At 37.2% G+C, this 20504-nt stretch overlaps 3 protein-coding genes across 5 annotated transcripts; 1 reads left to right on the top strand and 2 right to left on the bottom strand.

Annotated features, from left to right (window-relative positions):
- Window positions 1-2661: 2661 nt before the first annotated feature.
- LOC125475950 (glucose-6-phosphate isomerase 1, chloroplastic-like) lies at window positions 2662-8535 on the bottom strand. Its single transcript, XM_048581431.1, has 14 exons — window positions 8005-8535; window positions 7748-7870; window positions 7425-7523; window positions 6950-7033; window positions 6136-6279; window positions 5988-6053; window positions 5430-5498; window positions 5205-5312; window positions 4523-4575; window positions 4303-4441; window positions 3995-4151; window positions 3717-3795; window positions 3131-3197; window positions 2662-3032 (listed from the first exon to the last, which is right to left on the bottom strand). Exons 1-14 carry the CDS (start codon window positions 8533-8535, stop codon window positions 2898-2900), a joined length of 1854 nt encoding a protein of 617 aa, XP_048437388.1. The 3' UTR covers window positions 2662-2897.
- A 3674-nt stretch (window positions 8536-12209) lies between these two features.
- Window positions 12210-15046, top strand: LOC125475949 (chaperone protein DnaJ-like). Its single transcript, XM_048581430.1, has 5 exons — window positions 12210-12486; window positions 12585-12662; window positions 12784-12859; window positions 14387-14460; window positions 14566-15046. The coding sequence occupies exons 1-5, from the start codon at window positions 12364-12366 to the stop codon at window positions 14635-14637; spliced, it is 423 nt and encodes a 140-aa protein (XP_048437387.1). The 5' UTR covers window positions 12210-12363; the 3' UTR covers window positions 14638-15046.
- Window positions 15047-15388: 342 nt separating this feature from the next.
- LOC125475947 (pentatricopeptide repeat-containing protein At5g18475) lies at window positions 15389-19222 on the bottom strand. Of its 3 annotated transcripts, XR_007257292.1 has the most exons (3): window positions 19053-19221; window positions 16007-17924; window positions 15389-15855 (listed from the first exon to the last, which is right to left on the bottom strand). XR_007257292.1 is itself a non-coding variant. In XM_048581427.1 (2 exons), exon 2 carries the CDS (start codon window positions 17888-17890, stop codon window positions 16337-16339), a length of 1554 nt encoding a protein of 517 aa, XP_048437384.1. In that variant the 5' UTR covers window positions 17891-17963; window positions 19053-19222; the 3' UTR covers window positions 15649-16336. The 3 variants fall into 3 exon arrangements, 2 of the variants coding, with proteins under 2 accessions (XP_048437384.1, XP_048437383.1); XM_048581427.1 differs by having other exon boundaries at window positions 15649-17963; window positions 19053-19222; XM_048581426.1 differs by having other exon boundaries at window positions 15649-17924.
- Window positions 19223-20504: the final 1282 nt, after the last annotated feature.

The following is a 20504-nucleotide window of genomic DNA, read 5'->3' as shown; positions in this document are numbered from 1 at the left end:
CATTGCTCATTAATTTGCCATATTTACTCTTATCATATTTTGACGTTTTATATTCCCTCACTCCAACAATTATTTATACTGTTATATGTCATGGTGAAATTTTTGAGAGTAGGTACGATATTCATCGATGAAAAAGAAAATGTACAAATCAGGATGAAGATACCATGCATAATAGGTCTCGATAAAAATTTTGTCGGAGATTTCAACCTGGTCGAAAGAAAAATGTTTCCAGCACTAACAAACTTATAGTTAACTATTATCATCGAAAAGCACAAAATAGTAAAAAACTAATAAATCGTCACAAAGCACAATCGTGCAATTGTATTAGCACATCAGTAAGAATTGCAGGTGGATGCTCTTCTTCCCTCAACTCTCATCATAAAATCATAATCGGACTTCGGTCCGTTAATCAACAAATTTCATCTTGTGATGATAGGATAGGAGGGCATGCAAGCCTATATGGTACGAATTTAAGGTTTATATTCGAGCAGCTCATTGCAGCATAACTAAATGGGTATAAGAATATGTTAGATTCGGTGGATTCAAACAACTTCGAGTATTTATTTTCGACATTCATGAGAAATTATTTTGTTTACTTTCTTGGATTGAGGTTTAGGGTTCGTTAATATGTATGACAATATACTTTTTTAGGGTATTTATTTTAATATACTTTTTTGTTTATACATGCATTGGGATTTTGCGGCTAAACAGAAATTATAACAATAGTTAACGTAAGTTTAGTCAAGTTGAGTATAATTGGGTAAGGAGGGTAAGTCAAGAATTCTTGTGGGCCTCCTCACCCCCGATTCTAGACTTTCTCACCCTCTTCTCCTTCAAAACCCCACTTAACTATTTGACAAAATATAAATTAACTACAATAGTGTTCTATCATTTTTGTAATCATGCTCGAATCTTTCTTCTTGTTATTTAAATACGTTTCATATAGATATCCCTTATATTGTAAAAACCATGTAATTTGTAGTGTTAATATATTGCTCATTTGGAAGTTGTTTTAGAATGGTTGAAAGCGTTTTTGGTAAAATAGTTTTCAAACCAATTCTTTGTAAAAATGTACGTAAATCCTAGAAAAACACTTAAAGTGCTTCCTGCAAGAAACGCATTAATTGGTGCTTCTTGTATGAAGCACTTTAAATGTTTTTGGAACAGAAAAGCTTGTTTTCTAAAAGTATTTTCAATAATTTAAAATCACATTCAAACAAGCAGATAATCTACTTGATTTAGTTTGTTTTGGGTACGAGTTTGGGCACACTTTAATTTGAAAAATAAATAATGTTCACTTTGTACTTCCACTTGAGATTGGAATCGGAATGGACCAACCCATTTGTTTAATGAGTTTAAATTACTATGTTTCCTTGTCTTTTTCAATTTACTTTTGAGTGTGATAATTAAATAACAGATTCGATGTGGCTTATGCCTTAGCCCTCAGGCTACGTGTTATTTGTGCAAGGGGTGTGAGCCACCGGTCACATGCGGCTCATACCGCCAACCAAACATTGGACGCACGCGAACTGTGTACATCTTGCGTAACCCTTAAACTCGCTACCGCACCATCTTTATACAAGTGAAACACAAATATGGATACGAGAATACAATACAATATACATGAATAAAATGTTACCTTACTTTTTTATGTATGTATGTATGTATGTATGTATGTATGTATTATTATTATTATTATTATTATTATATATAAAAGATATATTGATGATAGACTTATCTCTTTCTTCATGCAGTTCTAGTACCACATGAGACAGCAACATACTATTAGTGTCCGGGTCAAACAATACACAAAAGCAGAGCTATGATCCCAATAAATGATCTGTGAGAGTTTCAACTTAATTGGATTTCTAAAGTTTATCTCGCTTTCCAATACACCAACCATTAAAGTTTGGATTAGATTAAGTAACAATTATCTTAGGCCATAGCACACAAGCAAAACACACAAAATGACTATTAGTAAGGCATTTTCCGTCCTAAATTCCTAATCCCTACATGTTTATAGAGTGCAAGTAATGTGTTGCTTAATTTTTTTTGTTATAGAATTGTAACTTTCACACTTTCCTTCTCTTTCTAGATAAATTGGATTCTTCCTCTTATTTCCATATACGTCGATTTCAAAACAAAACATGAAAAATAAAGTGCGAAAATCATTTTACTTTTCCAAATAACCATTAAATTGATAAAGAAATCTCTCATTTACCCATAAATAAGAATACTACTAACCGTAGTACTAAATGAGTTAGCGCCTTTTTAAAAACAGTACTAAAAATCCGCAGTTTCACTCAGACTCCACAGATAGTTCAAATTCTAGTGCTGTTTTTTTTTTTCGTTGGAAAATAGCAGGCAACCGTTGGAGAGGGACCATGACTGATATGGACAAATTGGATATTTGAATTGAATCTCACCCCAAGACAATCATCCATTACTTGTCTTTTCTTTTGCTTCCTGGACCATTTGGTTTGTCAATTTGCAGTCCGGGACAAAATCATTTGAAATTTGAAAAATCGGTCATTCCATCGACAAAACTTTCATATGCTCTTTTGGGTTATCGGAATGTATGCAATTATTTAACTATAATTAAATCCAAATTAGAATAAAACATATCAAATTAGGCTGACAATGTCGATACTGTGCAGAAAATGTTGACAAAGGAGGATGATTTCATGTATAATATTCTCATAAACCAGCTTATTTATCATCCCTAATTACATCGTTACAAACGCTCATAACGAAAAAGTCTCGTAAGTGGATTTTTATTTCTGGGTTAACTCGACCAGATTCGCAATTCCAAATCCAAGGACAAGATACAGAGGGAAGAAGATGAAACTTTCCAGATGCGTAAATTCAAATACATGCATAATAAAGGAAGGATGAAATTAACCGTACAAGGCATCCACGTTGCACTCTCCGAGGAAAATTTTGATGCTTCGTGGTGAACCGCAGTTGCCTTCAGCGATGATTGCTCTGTCGTTGGCAGCCATGTGAGCAACGATCTTGTAGATCATTTCAATCTGGAGGAGTTGGGTAAGAACGTTAGCAAAAGAAATGAACTACTTGAAATTAGTTTTTGTTAACGAGAGATAACTATCAAAGGGGAAACTGGTAATACATCTTCAGTAGCATGGCACCGGTCAGCTACTTCTTCAAGCGTCAACGGTTCAACAGGATCCTTGCAGCTGAAACGGAAAGATAGTGACAGTGAGAATCAGAAACAAACAGCGACAACCCCGGTTGCATTTTTGGTGACATATGGTAGAAGTGGTCCTTCATTCGGATTTTGTTTCTTTCCAAACAATGACAAGGTTGTCATATTCGTAATAGTATAACAGATAAGACCTTCCACATATTTCTTTCCACATTTGAGAGGCCTTCAAATTCAAAATTCGGCATTTCAACACCGGGATGTGACACCAAATGTGTTCCATAGAAAATTGTCTTTTTCCTTTTTATTCCGTTAAAAATACAAAATCCGGATTCTGTGTGCTCATCTTTCCGAATAATGATCCTCTTGCCACACTTGCCGAAAATTTTGTTTCTTTTGGGAAATGATCTGTTGTAAGAAATTTCCCTTTTCCCTTTAATTTTGTAAAAATATAAAATCATACGCCAGGACGATAAACATAGAATTGCGAAAGTCTCTTCATTTCAGAACCTATGCAAAAATGAGCTTGATTGCTAATAATTTGACAGCATACCTGGCCTCATTGAGTACTGCTAAAACCCGCTTCTGAAGGGCTAATACTTCTCCCGCTGCTTTTTTCCCAGCTTCAACACCTGAGACAACAATTAAATGCAGGGGATTTAACAAAGGCAGATGAAAAGAAGAAAAATTATGTATCAATAATAAATGAACGTTCTCAGTTTTAATACCCAGGGCAAATGCATAATGCACTAAAACAAAATAAACAAAAAAAATCTTTCACTCTCATTCATTCACTTTCAGACCCAAGGATGGTCAAAACATATTATTTACCAGGTTGATGGTAGGCGTTAATGTTGACAAGTGAAGCATATATCCCGACTGCTCTTTCATATAGTGCAATGAGAGCGCCGACAGATCTCGGTGTCACTTCTTCCACTGTAACTGTAATTGACTCCCGGTTGTTTGAATAAAGAGCCGACCTTGTTCCCTGTAAAACCTCAGTTTAGAATCTTTACATAGATGCAGGTATGCGGAGGATATAAAAACATAAAAAACCAGTATCAGCTATGAAAACAATAAAACATGAAGTGACACCCAACAGGTAGTCACTTATTATTGGCTCTTATAATGGATCTAACCTGTAGCATTCCAAACAGGTAGTCACCACATGTTACGCCGGGTTCAAGCTCCCAATCATGACCAGGGGGCCTATCACGTAGGACTTCAATAAATGTCACAAAGAAATTGTGCACACCATCTCTCAGTTGTTGAATGTAGCTGTCGAAACAGGTGCATCAGGCTCACAAGTAGCTTACACCAAATTATGGATCAAATTAGTAATAAAAACTGAAAACTTACGCATGCTGATCCGTGCTCCCTTTATTTCCGTAGACAGTAAGTCCTTGATTCACCTGTGAAAGCAAAAGGAGAGCTCATTCTGAAACTATCAATTACAAAATACTGACAACCACCGTTGAAGCATCTATTATGGATACTACTAATTAGGCACGAACAGACTTAAATAACCTACTATGCTTGGTCATCAAATCAAGAAGGTTCAGAACGCATTCTATGCTAAATCCCTAAGTGACAACTAATGGAGCTAAACACATTACGAAGGGGATCAAAATTCAAAGATCAGGACTTGCAGAACTTAATAAAAGCTCGACACTATCTGCGACGCTACGTACACATTTAAATCTCATATTATTCCACACTAGCCCTAAACTCATCACATATGCCAACTGGTCTAAGTGATGAAGCATTGGAGCATGGTTGCCTTGGGAACTTATACAAGGGCAAAAATATGGTACGAATGTCTGTTTTTATCTGGCTGAAAACATGGTACAGAAGTCAAAACTAAACCAGACTTCTATTTATTAGTGCAAATACCTACAATGCAGAGGGTAACATCTAAAAATATCGCAAAATCCAAGTCTATATTGAAAACTGAACTAAATGTTTTCAGGACGATCAACTTTTACCCACTCAAAATCAAAGTAAATGAACAAAAGAATGGTATACCGATTGCTACACATACCCGATTACCATCAAGGTCAAATTCCTTCCCAATAGATTCCATGACCAGCTGTTGCAAATACCGACTAAATAATAAGAGGCTGTCCTTGTAAGGAAGAACAACCATATCCTGACGAAATGCGAAGAGCTAACATTCAGAAACTTTGGAATGAAAAAAACCCACCATCAAAAGATCAGACTAAAATTTCATAGTATTTAGGGAGTAGAATAGAAGAATAAAAAGTACCTTTGATCCCACACCGTCAGAAGCCCAATACCAGCATAAAGCAAGCAACGCAGCCGGGTTATTCCTAAGCTGAACAAAAAAGCATGAAATACATTTGTCATTTGTTTTCCACTGCTATTTTGATTAGGGGACGTACTAGCCAAACAACATAACTAGTCATTACTTATTACTTCCCATTTAGTTATGCAATTTTAATCTCATGGTTTAAACTTGAGGTCAGACTGGAAAATCATTCACCGTTGGGAAAAACGACCAACTGTATGACCAAAAACTAAAAAGAAGAAATGAGAGTAACAGAATACAACAGTAACAGAGCAGGTAAGTCAGTGACTTCTCCAAAAAGAGCTATCAAATTTGAGGAGCCAGTGGTGAAAAGTTAAATGATTGGAAAACAACAAAATTATCCATCACTACAGACAAAATGGTTTTCTTCAGACGTAAAGTAAACTCTCATATACAACCTGACTGACATTGTGATTCAGAAAATTCCCTCTGACCAAACAGGCAGCACTATATCCAATCAACCATAAAAAACAGAGGTAGCAAATTGATGCTCACCACAGTGGTTCTGTTTGCCACATCCATCAAGTGTCCGCCAGCAAGCATTTCTTTAATATCAATTCCCTGAAGAGGATCAGTTATATAAGATTACCCATGTTAAAAATGAATGGTGCTCATATCAGAACCTGAATTTAAGGTCTACAACCTGCAGTGCTGCCGGAAGAAGACCAACTGCAGACATTTCAGATGTTCTGCCACCAACCCAGTCAAACATGGGGAATCTAGCTAACCATCCTTCAATTCTGGCGGTGTTGTCCAATAATGAATTTTCTTGAGTTATAGCAACACCCTACACACACAAATAAATGACAAGTTGGCGATTACAATAAGAGGAGACGGACCTGCATCAAGAGTACAGGCAACAATGGAACTATAAGTTACATCAAGATATAGCACTGCCCAAGATTAAATAAGAGGCAAAAGGTCCAGTCAATGAGGTTCTATTTTGCATTCAAAATAGGGAATACGATGCAGACAAACAGAGAAATCCAAATAGCGCTAAAACTCCTCGTAAATTATGAAAAGTAAGCCAGCTGTAAAAATTAATTGAAATTAAATATCAAAGGGTGGGGTAGACAACTAAGATCTTTTGATTAATAGGCACAAGGCACTCATCAAAATAAGAGATCCGGGGCTTAAATCATGGAAAAGAAAGATGGCGAATGCAATTTCTTCATGCACGTGGCATGTTCGTCAGTCACAGTGTTGGACACCATAAATGATAATAGAAAATAAAATAGAGCTTAACATCCACTTGTAGATGCAAGAATGAGTAATTACACGAGTAAAGGAATGCCAAACCACATCCAGCCAGCTAATAAACCTAATATTGTACCACACAACTCTAGCTCCAATAGAGACACCATGGATTTCTATTTTTCTATAACGAAGAGAACTTTTATCGATAAGTTCCGCAGCAGAATATTAATAAAGCAGAAAGAAAAACCTGAGATCAAAACCTGTTTTGCAAAATTCAGGCCAGCCTCACGGAAGGCCTTCTGTACTTCCAGTAACCCATTTCTCGTTTCAGGAGTACCTCCACTCTGAAGGAAAAAAATATTGAATTCATATCAGCATCTTTGCATTATGACATAATTAAGAACAAGGATTTTAGAATACAAAAACTAGATGGAAATGTACACTGAATGCATGCATTGTGTCTCATCTTAAATTAGTTTTCTCACCTTTGTGGTACCAAAAGGACTTATTTTTCTGAAATCTGGGGCTGCTAGAAACTAATTGGAAAAAAAAAGTGCAGTCCATGTGGCTTTGCCAGGAAAGTGGGGATGAAGTAAAATTGTTCGTTATAGCATAAAGGAGATGTGTTTTAAACCGTATCATCACATCTATTCGAGGGACTGATGGGAGTCACTTTATGTAGTACAATTAACGTATAATAACAGAATAAAAGGCAAAGATATTTTGTATTCAAACCTTTGAAATCACAATGACGAGTGTAGAAGCCAACTCAGGACCAAGCTGTGCAATCTGATGATCAATTCCTGCTGGATCGGTATTGTCAATAAATCTTATCTGCCAACTCGACAAAAAAAAAAAATCATTTGCACATTGATAAAGAATCAAAATAGGAGGGATAAAGTGATTGGCACTGAACTACACCCATATTTCATACAATTCTTCCAATTCCAACTGAAAGCACCTGAGTAAACCGCCCTTCCGGCGAAGATGGGGGAAGTCTATAATGTCACGGAAAAGGTTGCGTGTAGGTAGAAAGTACAATGCACTTGTAAATGTACCTTAAGAGGAGGGTTATCAGGAGCTAATGCCTCAGCAACGAACTGTGGTCCAAGTGCTGAACCACCAATTCCAACTGAAAGCACCTGAGTAAACCGCCCTTCCGGCGAAGATGGCGGCTTAATCTGCAATTTCAAACAAACCCCATTTCTTCAAATTATCAAATTACACAGACAAACATCTCTATTTATCAAATTATCAGTAACTAATCAGATTTAACACCAATTAACAAACGGACATTGAAAGACAAAAATCTGACCTTACCGCTGACGACGTCGTATGAGAACTTAAGCAGCGCCTCGAGTGTGTTCTCAATCTGCAACCTGAGGAAAGAGTTGGGGGCAAGCTTAGGATTACGGAGCCAGTAATGGCCGACCATGCGGCCCTCATCGGGATTAGCAATCGCGCCTTTCTCCAGCTCCTCCATAGCCTTGAACGCCGCCTGGAACCGGGGCTCCATTTCGGAAACGAACTCGTCGGTGAACCCGACCCGACTCACATCCAGAAACAACCCGAGCTCCTTGTGCTGGTACAACCAGTCAACGTACCTCCGCCACAGTGCATGCGGGTCCTTCACCAGCTCCTTCTTCTTACTCGGAGCCCCATCGGTCTTCGCTAACTCCGCCGAGACATCCCTGGCCACGGATAGAGCAAAGCCCCGATCCGCCGATTTGACCCGAGCCGGAAACGCAACCGAAACCGATACGAAGTCCTTCCGCAGCGAACTCGCCGGTTTCAGCTGGCGCTTGATCGTCGGAGAAGCAGAGTAAATGCCGGAGATTGAAGCCATTGGAATCGCCGATTGAGGAATTTTCAAGGATTTTGTTGCTCTCACACACCGTCACACCATGGATGCGTGCCTGGGAGTTGGAGTTGGGAAATGCGTATGGCTTTTGGCTTTTGTATCTCTCTCTCTATTTTTGGTATGGGCGGCCGGCATTTCACATGGTTCACACATTGATTGGTTGGTAGTTTATTATCTCGTTGACGGAATATCCTCCGTTGGTGGTGCAATTACGGGAATGCCCACGAATATTCTTGCGTTTTCTGTCTATCGCGGTCTTCTGTGTGCCTCGTCATTAGCCGGCGCACGGATTTGGCTACCCGATGTCTTGAAAGGTCAATTTGGTCAAAAGCCATCGACCGGCGTTATTGCCGTGATTATTGGCTTTTGATTTCCGAGTTGTTGAACCTCAATTATTTTGGTCCTTTCCATTAACAAGAATAATGATAAAAATATTTTCAATTTTGTCAAATTATTTTGATCTATTGTTTATTAAATGAAGAGTATTTGTTGTCATGTCAGTTCTTATTTAACAAAATTTTTTACAAAAATACCAAAATGATTAAATACAAACTCAAAGATTATTTCTATTGATTTCAAATTTCAATAACCAAAGTGAGGAGTTATGCAATCTCATGGACCATTTTGGTTAAAAACCTAATTATTTAATTCCCACATGATATCAACCAAGATTCACACCATTTTTTTTTTGGCCGACTTGTACTTATGTGTTATGGCTTAAAATTTGCAAGTTAACAAATTAAAATATTAAACTCTTGACTGGTTTGGAATATGGGTTAAAATGAAATAAACACAAAGATTTAAGTAGTTCACCCTTTAAAAGTGGATTACATCCAATGTGTTGCTCAAATTCTATTGATTGCATGACTAAAAATAGTGCTTTGCTAATGCATCAATTATCTCTCCTCAGTTGTCCCACCTCCATACATAAGGCTCTCATCCCTTTATATGGGCCTCAATGAACCCCTTAGTTGTGGGTTTTCTTCACCTAACATTTAATGTACCACCAATATAGACTAGCACACTAACACATTTTCACTTATCAACCAGATATTTGGCAGTAACGTGACTTGTGTTCAACTAAAATGACACGTTCTATTAGAATGATGTGGGGCGAGCCACAATTTGAATGCAGACTAGTTGCTAACGTCAGCTAGCTGTCATATTTGAATTTTTTTTTAAACGCTTTTTCTTTTTTTTTACAATTTTTTTTTAATTTTAAAATTCTTTCTTTTTTTATCGTCATCGGACTCTCCATCAATATACTCATCTCACTCATCCTCCACAATCATGTTGTGTAATATGATGCAAGACATCATGATGGAGTCCAAATTTTCTCGACTCCACCCTCTTGCAGGTTCCTTGATGATCTTCCACCGTGCTTGTAGAATACCGAAAGCTCTCTCAACATCTTTTGGTATGCCTCTTGTTGTAAGGTAAACCATTTTTTGGCGTCATTCATAGGGTTTGGAATTGAGGGGTGGAGCCATGGAGGGGGTGGAGGGGTGTCAGGTGCGGAAGATGAAGGGGGGGTTCTGGGGTTTTTTTTTTTTTAAAAAAAACTTTTCTTTAATTAATTATTTTAATATTTTAAATTTTTTTATTAAGTGTTTAGCCACATGGTATAAATGTGGTAGTCACGTCAGCACAAATGAGGATCTCATATTTGCCACGTCATCACTTAATGGTTAACTTAACAGATTTTTTAACGGTTGTATGAAATTGAAATAAAATAGTACGTGAGGTATGAAAGTGAAATGTTTTAAAAATATTGTAAGAAATTGAAATCAACCTTAAATCTAAGGGTGTAAAATGTAATTTGCCCTAACATGTCACATCCTTGCCTGAGCCCCCACCACATTCCAGACTCGACTCCACTGTAGCACGATATTGTCCAATTTGGGCTCCGACCACGCCCTCACGGTTTTGTTTCTGGGAACTCACACGAGAACTTCCCAGTGGGTCACCCATCCTGGGATTGCTCTCGTGCGAACTCACTTATCTTCGGAGTTCCGATGGAATCCGAAGCCAGTGAGCTCCCAATATGCCTTGTGCTAGGTAGAGATGAGAATATACATATAAGGCTTATATGATCCACTCCCCTGAGCGATGTGGGATGTAACATAACATTAAACAACATTAAAAAAAAACATTTAACAACGTAAAACTTAAATGCTTACTCCATGCTTCTTTTGGCCCAAAGATGTGCAACAAGATCCTGTTGTAAGTACTTGTTTGTGGCGCGGGAATGTATCATCTTATAGCGCCTCATGTACTCATTTAAAAAGTTACTACCAGTTCTTGCATTCAAAGGTAAATTAGGATCATCATATATTTTTGCACGAGCTCTTATTGACCTATTTGGATCTTCTTGGTCGTCATCAGTCTCTCCATCAATATACTCATCTCGCTCATCCTCCACAATCATGTTGTGTAATATGATGCAAGACATCATGATGGAGTCCAAATTTTCTTGACTCCACCCTCTTGCAGGTTCCTTGATGATCTTCCACCGTGCTTGTAGAATACCAAAGCTCTCTCAACATCTTTCCGGTATGCCTCTTGTTGTAAGGTAAACCACTTTTCGACGTCATTCATAGGGTTTGGAATTGCTTGGATAAGTGTTGCCCACTTTGGGTAGATGCCATCTGTCAAGTAATACCTCATCTGCTAAGGAATTGCTTTGCCAATTTTTTTTTTTTTTAAATATTAAAAAGTTCTCATTTTGTTCCTATAAATTTAAGTTGTAGTTTTTAAATTTAATTTGTAATTTTTAAATTTAAGTTGTAGTTTTTAAATATAAGTTGTAGGTTTTAAATTTAAACTGTTGTAATTTTTATATTTAAATAATAAATTATGTTTGACCCTATGATCCTTTGGCCCTCGGTTGGAGATTATTTTTTGTCACAAGGCTATGTTTGGCCCTATGACCATTTGACCCTCGGTTAGAGATAGTAAGAAATATGACCCTGCACTGTTCATTAAAATATTAATTTCTTAAATGGCTAGATGGCTAAAACGAGCCATCTGGCTCTCTTTCGATTGGAGATGGCCTAAAAGAAATTTTGGTGTTGCTCTCTCATTGGCAGTATTCCTCAAAAGTTTAAATAAAATGTTGCCTAATTTAAAATAAAATTAGATATTTTCTTTTCCATCTTCGTGGAATGAGTGTTTTCCTCCAAATATTTTTGGTTCTAAGTTTGACAAGAAACATGGACAAACAAAGGAAAATAGTTATGTCAAAAAAAAAAAAAAAATATATATATATATATATATTACTTTGAAGATATTTCTCAATGAGTAGAAAAAAATCCACATTTAGCTTTTCCTGGTTCTAAAATTAGAAATTTACAACCCAACAAAAAAAGTCAATTTATCTTTCAATTAGATATTATGAACACCCAAAATAGTGTTAAAAGGTTTTTTTGTCGAACGAAGTCAAAGTAAGGATCCTAGTAGTTGTAATTCGATTCTCATTTTTGTGTTTGGTCAAATACTGGCGAAAAACAATTGTGTATATGTATGGTAGTGTGAATTCGATTTTCACCGATTGTTTAATCACTAACGTCGTCGTTTATAAAAAAATATTTTTACAATTTTTTATGTTTTTGGTTTTCATATATAAAATTAAAAATAAAAATAAAAACAAGGAAATGGATGAGATAGAGTAAAAGCAATCGCACCCCCACAGAGTTCCTACCATTATTCTCCCCCATTTCTCCCGTCTCCCAAAATCCCAACCCAAATCTCTCCCTCTCTCTATCTAGCTTTCTCTGTGATATTTCTCATTTCACCGACGCCGACAACACAAGCATGATGTGGGACGAGTGGGGCGACACCATTTTCTCCGACACCGACCAACAACAACAGCAACAACAATCCGACCAGGATTCCCACCTCAATTTCGATTTCTTCTCCGACCTCTCCAAGCCCAAGGTCTTGTTCTTTCGCCCGCACAATTAGGGTTTTTAATCATTTGTTTTCCATCTTTTTAGCCGTTAGTTTACTCAATTACATGAGTTTTGTGTATTTAGGATTACTATAAGATACTGGAAGTGGATTATGATGCCAACGACGATGCTATTCGCTCCAACTACATCCGCCTCGCCTTGGTTTGTAATTTTCGATTTTTTTACACATTTTTTAGTTTTTTTTTAACATTTTAATTTTCGGGTTCGTTTGTTGCTTACTGAACTGCTTTAAATTTTGCTTCTTTGTGATTTGTTGGTGCAGAAATGGCATCCGGATAAGCACAAGGACCAGGATAGTGCCACCTCTAGGTTTCAAGAGATAAACGAGGCCTATCAAGGTGCCTTTTTACGTTCTTGCCCAATATGCATTTTGCTTATACTTTCGAGCTAGCGTTGGTTGCTTAGAGTTTTCGGACTCCCAGGAACAATGGGTTTGTTGCAAGAATTTGAGCTATTACTAAGAGCACCCAATTTGATGTGGGTAATTTGTGTGTACTTTAGGACCGTGTGTGCCCAATGGCACTCTAGTTTGATAATCAGACACTTCGTTATTAGATATGGCTATGTGGGGTTAAATAGTTTTTGCTAGCAAGTGTGGGCAGTGTTCTTGGTTTAGTATTTTTAAAGGACTGTGTTGGCGAAGAGGTTTGTGGAGTATAAGAATCTCTTGTTGCTGAATTGCTACAGCTACCTAACAATCGAACATTTAGGTAGCTGTTACTGGCCTATTCTTAATTTCTTATATCCGTTTAGTCGAAGACGTTGGTGTGTGATCAATTATCCATGGCTCACCAAACCGACAGAGGCTGTATGAAAGTAGTTTTTGAGCCCCTTGGTGATATAGTTCAAAACATGTATCAGGGAGCACTTTTTTGGGAAAATAATGACTTGGTGCATGATTGTTTTATTATCGAGTACAGGAGTATAGCTAGAGTTTTTAGAAAGGTGAAGGAGTATGAAATTGGTATTGGGCATTGAAATTACTGGCTCCTTAGATTACTTCAAAATTAGAAATGACTCCGGAATGGCAAACCATCAAGCTCAATATATGGGAAAACCTGGATAGGCTTGCGAAGTAATACAGCAGGGACAGCAAATTTTTGCAAAGACGATTTTTCCAACTTGTTCTTCTTTGTTAATGGGAATCGTTTTATAAGTCATGCGTCTCTCATGGCCAATAATGTTCATCCATTTAATTTCCCAACATGACGAAAAGGTATCTGCAAAATATTATATAGATATAAGTTTTCTGTTAGCTATGGGTTTGCTAACCTTCGGGAGGCATGCTTCACAAAGGTAACATATAGACTATGCTGCTTGATTATAGGCTATATGTGTTTCCTTAAATCCTCTGATTTGTATTGACATATTCAGATTTGAGCTACTTATTTCGATTTTTGTTGGTTTCCTAAAAGATTAGATGGGACTTGGGAGGATGCATATAGGTTGGCTTTCTGCACCCATAATTTGTGCCTGTCGTACATTAAATTAACCTGATTTCAGAACAAGCATGATTGAGGCAGTAGTCATTTGGATTAGTTCCTCCTACTTAAATGCAGCCTTGGAGTGTTATTTCCGACAAAACGAATATGTGCATGCATTACGTATGTTATTGGCCTTAGAAAACTTTAGACATATATCCATTTTGATAGTCTAGTTTAAATGGTAACCCAGTAATTTGAATGTTGTTGCTTTATTCTAACTAATGCATGAAGTGTGAGTGCTAAGAAAAGCCAAAAGGTGTCTCTGTGGCTGGCACTTAGAAGACTTGTGTTAATTGGCTGATTTTCTTCTAGGCATGACTGAGGACTGTATTTCGGTTTTGTTTTTTAATCTAACGAAGGTGTTTCAATTTCGTTGAACAGTTTTGAGTGATCCAGTGAAGAGAGTAGAATATGACAAGAAAGGGATGCTTTATGTCTACGACTATAATATAACTGTAAGAATTCCCTCGTTTGTACCATCAAGATACGTTTCTTTTTCCTGCATCTACAGTTTCCTTCCGTGGTTTTCTTCCTTCTAACGTATAGTTTGTTGACTGCAGGAGTATCTAAACCGCTACAAGGGTCTTATATTGACGTGCAGTGGCCTGGGGATGAGGACTTCAATTTGGTAAGACAAAACAACCTGCACAGAAATCCTTTTCGTTAAAGTCGGGAAAATCTTTACAACGTGCAAGGCACATATTTGCTGACACTTCAAGTGGCATAGTAAGGGAAAACAATGATCTGTGTCCTTGGTTCTATTTGGAGGTTACTATTATCATGTGCACGTGTATAAAATAGAGGAACAAAGGATATCACTTTCTGTCGTGATGTCTTTTGCCTACCTGCCCATGTTAGATGTCACCTCTTTCTTGTAGAGTTGTATTTGTATAATAATCTACTTGCCCCCAATGCCTATCCAATAATTATGGAATCATTCGATGCTCGACCCGGGACAAACCCTTTTTGTTTGTTTTGGGAACTGATAATGTACGTGGGTGACATTTGAGAGCACATTGAAGCTTGTTACTGCTTTTTTTATGGTTCTTGTGGTTTTGCTTTTTGATCCGTTAGAATTCTTATTCCGTTGGAAATCTGTGTGTTCTAGTTTTGGTGGATGCCGTGCTAGGACAGTCGCTCCAACTCATGCTTGAGCGGCCCTTTTTATTTGGTGAACGAGTGGCCTTTAATCCTTATGTGTTTTGGTGGTATCTACTTGCATCAACGGTTGATAGTCTTTCATGCACATGTGGGAATGTTAGGACCCAATTGCCCCATGTTGAAATTAAAATAGCATGTCTTGGCGTGGTTTGTGACGAGTTCTCGGTAATATCATAACAGTTGATATCAAAGCCTGATTGTACCACGTAACTAGGCCTAGTCTTGAAGAGATACTCTCATGCAACTACTTACGTCGCATGAAAAACTTTTATTGGATAGTTTGGGTAATATTTAAACCCATGACAAACATTTAATAGATGAGTGACATCATTGAGATTATGCATTGGTTGCAAAAGACAATCTCTCCTAATCTTCACGAAGCTGTTTCGAAGGAAAGATTTACCATCGAGCTAGTGTTAATGTGGACATAACGAACCAACAAGGATGCAGTAGGAAGCGTGATGGTATGTTAGAATCCAACAGTCGCAGAACGAAAAACTAAATTTCTTGGACGGTTCGTATCCTTTTTGTATACAAGCCGAAGCCGGTTTTTATAGGCAAGTTCTACCTACAGGTTCTATTGGGCATAGCTGCACAGACCTTGTTCAATTAGTGCTTGAAACCAGAAGATGACCGGAAGCTCTCGAAACCCTAGCATGCCTTGCAAGTAGAGGTGGCTAATGATTCAACTGTACAGAAAACAATGTGTCATAACTGAGATGCTTCCTTGCAAGTAGAGGTGCCCTAGAACGAGACCGGCTGTGCACGGTACTGCAAAATTTTCTAATTCTCCACCTTGTTTAAATACTACAACATCAAGCTACATTGGACCTTACTAACCTGGTTTCAAACCCTTTGATTTATAAGCTTTCCTCCGGCATAATGTTAATGAAGTTCATCAGCATTGCAGAACAAAGATCCAGTGCCATTATCTTTCAAATTCCACTTTCACGTTAAGGGTTGAGCTTTCCCTACCTCATAGTATCATGAAAGTCGAAAGATGATCCATTTCCTCTTGCCAGAAAGACGACCTAGACTGCAACTGCAAATCAGATCAGAAGGTTTTCTTAATCCCATTACTCTATGTTGAATTGCCAGCATCTTCATCACCTTGGGGTTTTCAAGCCTAGGATGTAACTTTTCTCTTGCATCTGAAATCCGTCTCAGGGCTTAATCCTGCTCTCCAACAACCAACTCATCGAGAAGTTCAAATGCAGACAGAAGCTTTCTTTCTCTGCAGATTGATTCAACCAAAACAGCCCAGGAATCAGGCAGTGGCTTAAACCCCATCTCCATTAATCCAAACAAAGCCATGGACGCCTCTTCTGCCATTCCAGCCTCAGAAATGCGAACCAGCAACTCATTTGAAGTTGCATAATGTGGTATGAACCCCCTACCCATCATTAACCCCAACAACGCAGTCGCCTTCTTCAATTCACCTTTTTGACACAAGAGATTCAACACAATCCTGTAGCTTGCCTTGTTGAGATAGACACCCTCGTAAGGAAGTTTCTCCAGCATCTCAAGAGCATCCTCAATTCTGCCTTCTCTGCACAACCCTCCAAGTATCACATTGAAAGTCACAGTATCAGCTTTGCACTCTCTCTCTTTCATCTCTTTGAGCAACTCTATAGCTTCATTCACTTTCCCAGTCCTACAGCAGCAATTAATCAAACCAGTGTATCCAACCGTATCAGGCTTTATACCGAAGCTCATCATTTCATGGAAAACTTCCCTGGCCTCCTTCAATCTCTTCTCTTTACATAAACCATTCATCAGAGTGGTATAATTGAATACATTTGGGTTGCATCCATTGCTCTTCATAAACTCCAATATCTTCCTAGCCCTGTCGACTTTGCCACCATGGCAAAACCCATTAATCAAAATGTTGTAAGTTAGGGCATCAGGCAAGATTTGGTCCTTTGAGATCATTTCTTCAAACAACTCCATTGCTTCTGCGAGTCTTCCACTTTCACAGAGACCACCCAAGAGAGTTGAATATGTAATCAAATTAGGGTAAGAAATTTTGGACCTTTTCATTTCCTTCAGAACCTCAAAAGCAGAATCAAGATCCCCATTCTTGCAATGGTGCTTAACCAAGATGTTGACAATGCATGTATTTGGCTTGAAGCTAAAGTTCTTTTTCAAATGCGTGAGAAATTGTCGGGCCAAATCAACCTGATTTGCTTCAATCAGTAAATTGAGACAAGTACTGATGGATTTGAGAGACGGTTTTTCTCGAACTATTGGCTGGATAGCATAGAACATTTCAAGCACTCTTTCATGCATAGAGGATTTTGAAAAATGGCTCATGAGATTAAGGAATATACCCTCATGAAATTTGCAGGTCTCATAGGTCATTTGATGAAGAATTGCATCGATAGCCTTGAACTTCTTGGACTGAGCAAGCTTCTGGAGGATGGTTCCATAGGTGGCATTGTTGTGATTAAAACCCTTTTGTTCAGATACCATGTTAAATATTTCCAAGGCATGCTGTGGATCTCTCCCACGTTTGATTAAGTTGATGGCAGATTCGTGAGAAATATATTTGCCTTTCCTCCTCGTTTCTGTCTGGGTGCCTGTGGTTTCGGGTGGGGGGTCTGGTTTGTGAAGTTTAACTCTTGAAAAGTGAAGAGGAGAGATCCATGGAAGTGACGATGAGAGTGTCGAAGGAGAGGATGAGAACCAACGGCACTGACTTTTATTCACTCTCATAGCATTCATGAAAACTGCTGCTGTCTTGTTAGGGCCCGGTCATCTGAAGAATATGAGGATCTTAAATACTTATGCATGTCAGCTGTTTTAAAGAAAAAGTGTAAAGCCATTGCTAAAAACTGAAAACAACTTGGTACAGGATGTGGCAACGTTAACAATAACGTGATGACAAAACTATATAAAACAGGATTCATCTTAAGGAATTGCAAATTGAGCAAAAAAAACGAGATTATGTTTTTGTAAAACATGCATAAAATTCCATTTTAAATTTCTAATCAAAATTAATTTCAAACAATAATATAAACAGACACACGGCACATGTAACGAGCTGATGAGGAGACTCTTTGGAATCATATTGGCTAATCTAGGAAGGATGTCTTTAGACACAGAAGGCATCAACCAAAAGAGAACAGAAAGCAAGCAGATTCGGAAATCAAGCATCTTTCTGCCTTGATATCCAATGTAAATGAACTTACTCTTGTCCCTGTAACACCCTAGCTCTCTAGACAATAGCTATTTCACTTGAATCATCCACCAAACCCACAAAAACAGTTCATTGTGCATCATCTTGGAAACAATTGAACGCCAAATGACAGACTGGAAGGAAAAACAAGTTCTTGAACAGAGTGCACGAGAATTAGGCGTTGCAGGCTCTCAATCCTCAATCAGTAACACGAATTATGCCGCAAGCCAGTGCATCTACTGAATTGGGTTTTTAGCAATCAAGTAGGTGCACCTGCTTGTGATATGTATTAAATTTCTATATAATTCCTCTTACAAATTGAGGATTGAGAGGCCGTAACGCCTAATTATCACGCAATCTTCTCAAGAAACTTGTTTTTCCATCCAGTTTGTCATTCGACATTCAATTATTTCACAAATGATGAAAAAGTGAAGGGTTTTTGTGGGTTTGGGAAACCTTAAATCTGAACTTGAATCCACTAACCTACTCTCTGAAAAATCAACCAACCACATTCCCCATAAATTCAAAATTCAAATACTCAAATGGACTGATTAATGGGCAGAAAATGTTCCAAATTTCAATTCCGTTGTCTTTAATTATTTATTTTTCCTTCAAAATTCCTTGCAAATCAACGGAAATTCGTACAAACAAATAAAAAAATTGGATTAAAAACACAATTGCAAATTTGCAATGCCTGGAAAGACTTACCTGGAGGATTAATGTGAAAAGCCAACACTTTCTGTAACCAAAATCTAGCTGTTAACTTGAGTTGCAGGGCGGAGGTGAAGGGCAGCTTCCGCTCTCAAGGAAGAAGGCGCACCAAATCAAAAACGCCACGTCGTGTCTGTGGGGTTTCTATTTCTTCGTTTATGTGTGTGATTTCGGCCCAAGAAAAAGCCCAAACTTGCATACGCCCATCTTTCTTTCTTATTTTTAAGGAAAATTCTTCAATCCAATGCCCTTTGAGCCCTTTGGTGATTTAAAATGAGGAAAACTAATGAAAATGACATGAGGTTTTGAGTTTTAACAATAAAGATAAAATAAATAGTACCAAGATTGATTTTTTAGTGTAAAAATGTGGTTTTTCGTTAAAGTGAACAATATCGGGAGCTTTTCGTTAAAGTTGTCTTTAAAATGTGTCAATTTGCCACTTAGAACCACAATCTAGTAGTATTCCTCTTCACTTGTAAGTAAAATATTTTAGATTCAATTTTCGCCAAAGGTGATTTTTAGCGAGTTTAAACAACATTATTGCTAGTCTATTGTGATGTTAAGTCCACCCACTCTCCTTTAGTGTATATAATATTGTTTGTTAAAAAAAAAATATCTCAATTTGCCTTAGACCGTCTATTTGTTAATATTTCCGTCAAATTAAGGGTAATCTTTGATTCTTTCAAGTGAAAAGCAACCTAATAAAAAAAAGTGTCAAATTTGATGGAAAAATTAAAGGAAAACTAATGAAAAGGGTTTTAAAACTTTAACTTTTAACGATAAAGACAAAATTAAGGATAAATTAAATAATACCATGATTGATTTTTTAGTGTAAAAATGTAATTTTTCGTTAAAATGAACAGTACCTGAAGTTTTTCGTTAAAGTTCTCAAAAATTAACTGGCCGGCAGTTTAAAGTAAATTTACATATTTTAAAAGAAAACTCATAACTAATTGCACATAACTCATAAAAAAAAAATGAAAATCGAAAGTATTGATAAGTCTCTCCCCTTTAGAAACTCTATACACAAACATTTGATCCGCCACCTAACATGAAAATAAAATCTTAAAATTTCCATTCTTTATATCATTGAGTGCACTGATTAAAGGATAAAATAAAATAATTTGTTTATGAAAATAGCCATGATTGAGATGGAGACATCATGCTTTCATCTAAAAGTTTTGCCATATTAGATGGTCATCTACGAGATTCAAATTGAATAGCTCTTATTTTTTTTAACAAACGATATTATTTACACTAAGGTAATATAATGTTTTCGATAATAATCGAATATAAGATCTTTCACTTCTAAGTAAAGAAGAATATTACTAAATTAGTGACCGTCCATCTTTCAAGGTTTATTGTAAGCTATTGATGTGCACAGTAATCCCAATTTTTTCTTGGAGAACTGTAGTCTTAACTATGAAGAACAAATTTATTTGGATTGAC

Source organism: the organism of the source record quoted next, unplaced genomic scaffold (genome assembly GCF_019419815.1).
Source record: "Pyrus x bretschneideri cultivar Hongxiangsu unplaced genomic scaffold, Pyrus_bretschneideri_v1 Contig17, whole genome shotgun sequence".
Lineage (NCBI taxonomy): Eukaryota > Viridiplantae > Streptophyta > Magnoliopsida > Rosales > Rosaceae > Pyrus > Pyrus x bretschneideri.
Note: the sequence above shows the minus strand (reverse complement) of the source record. Positions and strands in the feature narration are given on the sequence as shown.

Bases quoted from the DNA above. Each gene is read 5' to 3' on its own strand.
- LOC125475947 (XM_048581427.1), bottom strand. From the start codon at position 17,890: ATGAATGCTATGAGAGTGAATAAAAGTCAGTGCCGTTGGTTCTCATCC.
- LOC125475950 (XM_048581431.1), bottom strand. From the start codon at position 8,535: ATGGCTTCAATCTCCGGCATTTACTCTGCTTCTCCGACGATCAAGCGC. The intron at 6,054-6,135 runs GTTGTAGACCTT...GATCCTCTTCAG, and splicing joins TTCTTCCGGCAGCACTGCAG to GGAATTGATATTAAAGAAAT. The intron at 3,796-3,994 runs GTAAATAATATG...TTGTTGTCTCAG, and splicing joins TAACGCCTACCATCAACCTG to GTGTTGAAGCTGGGAAAAAA.
- LOC125475949 (XM_048581430.1), top strand. From the start codon at position 12,364: ATGATGTGGGACGAGTGGGGCGACACCATTTTCTCCGACACCGACCAA. The intron at 12,860-14,386 runs GTGCCTTTTTAC...TTCGTTGAACAG, and splicing joins GATAAACGAGGCCTATCAAG to TTTTGAGTGATCCAGTGAAG. The intron at 14,461-14,565 runs GTAAGAATTCCC...TGTTGACTGCAG, and splicing joins TCTACGACTATAATATAACT to GAGTATCTAAACCGCTACAA.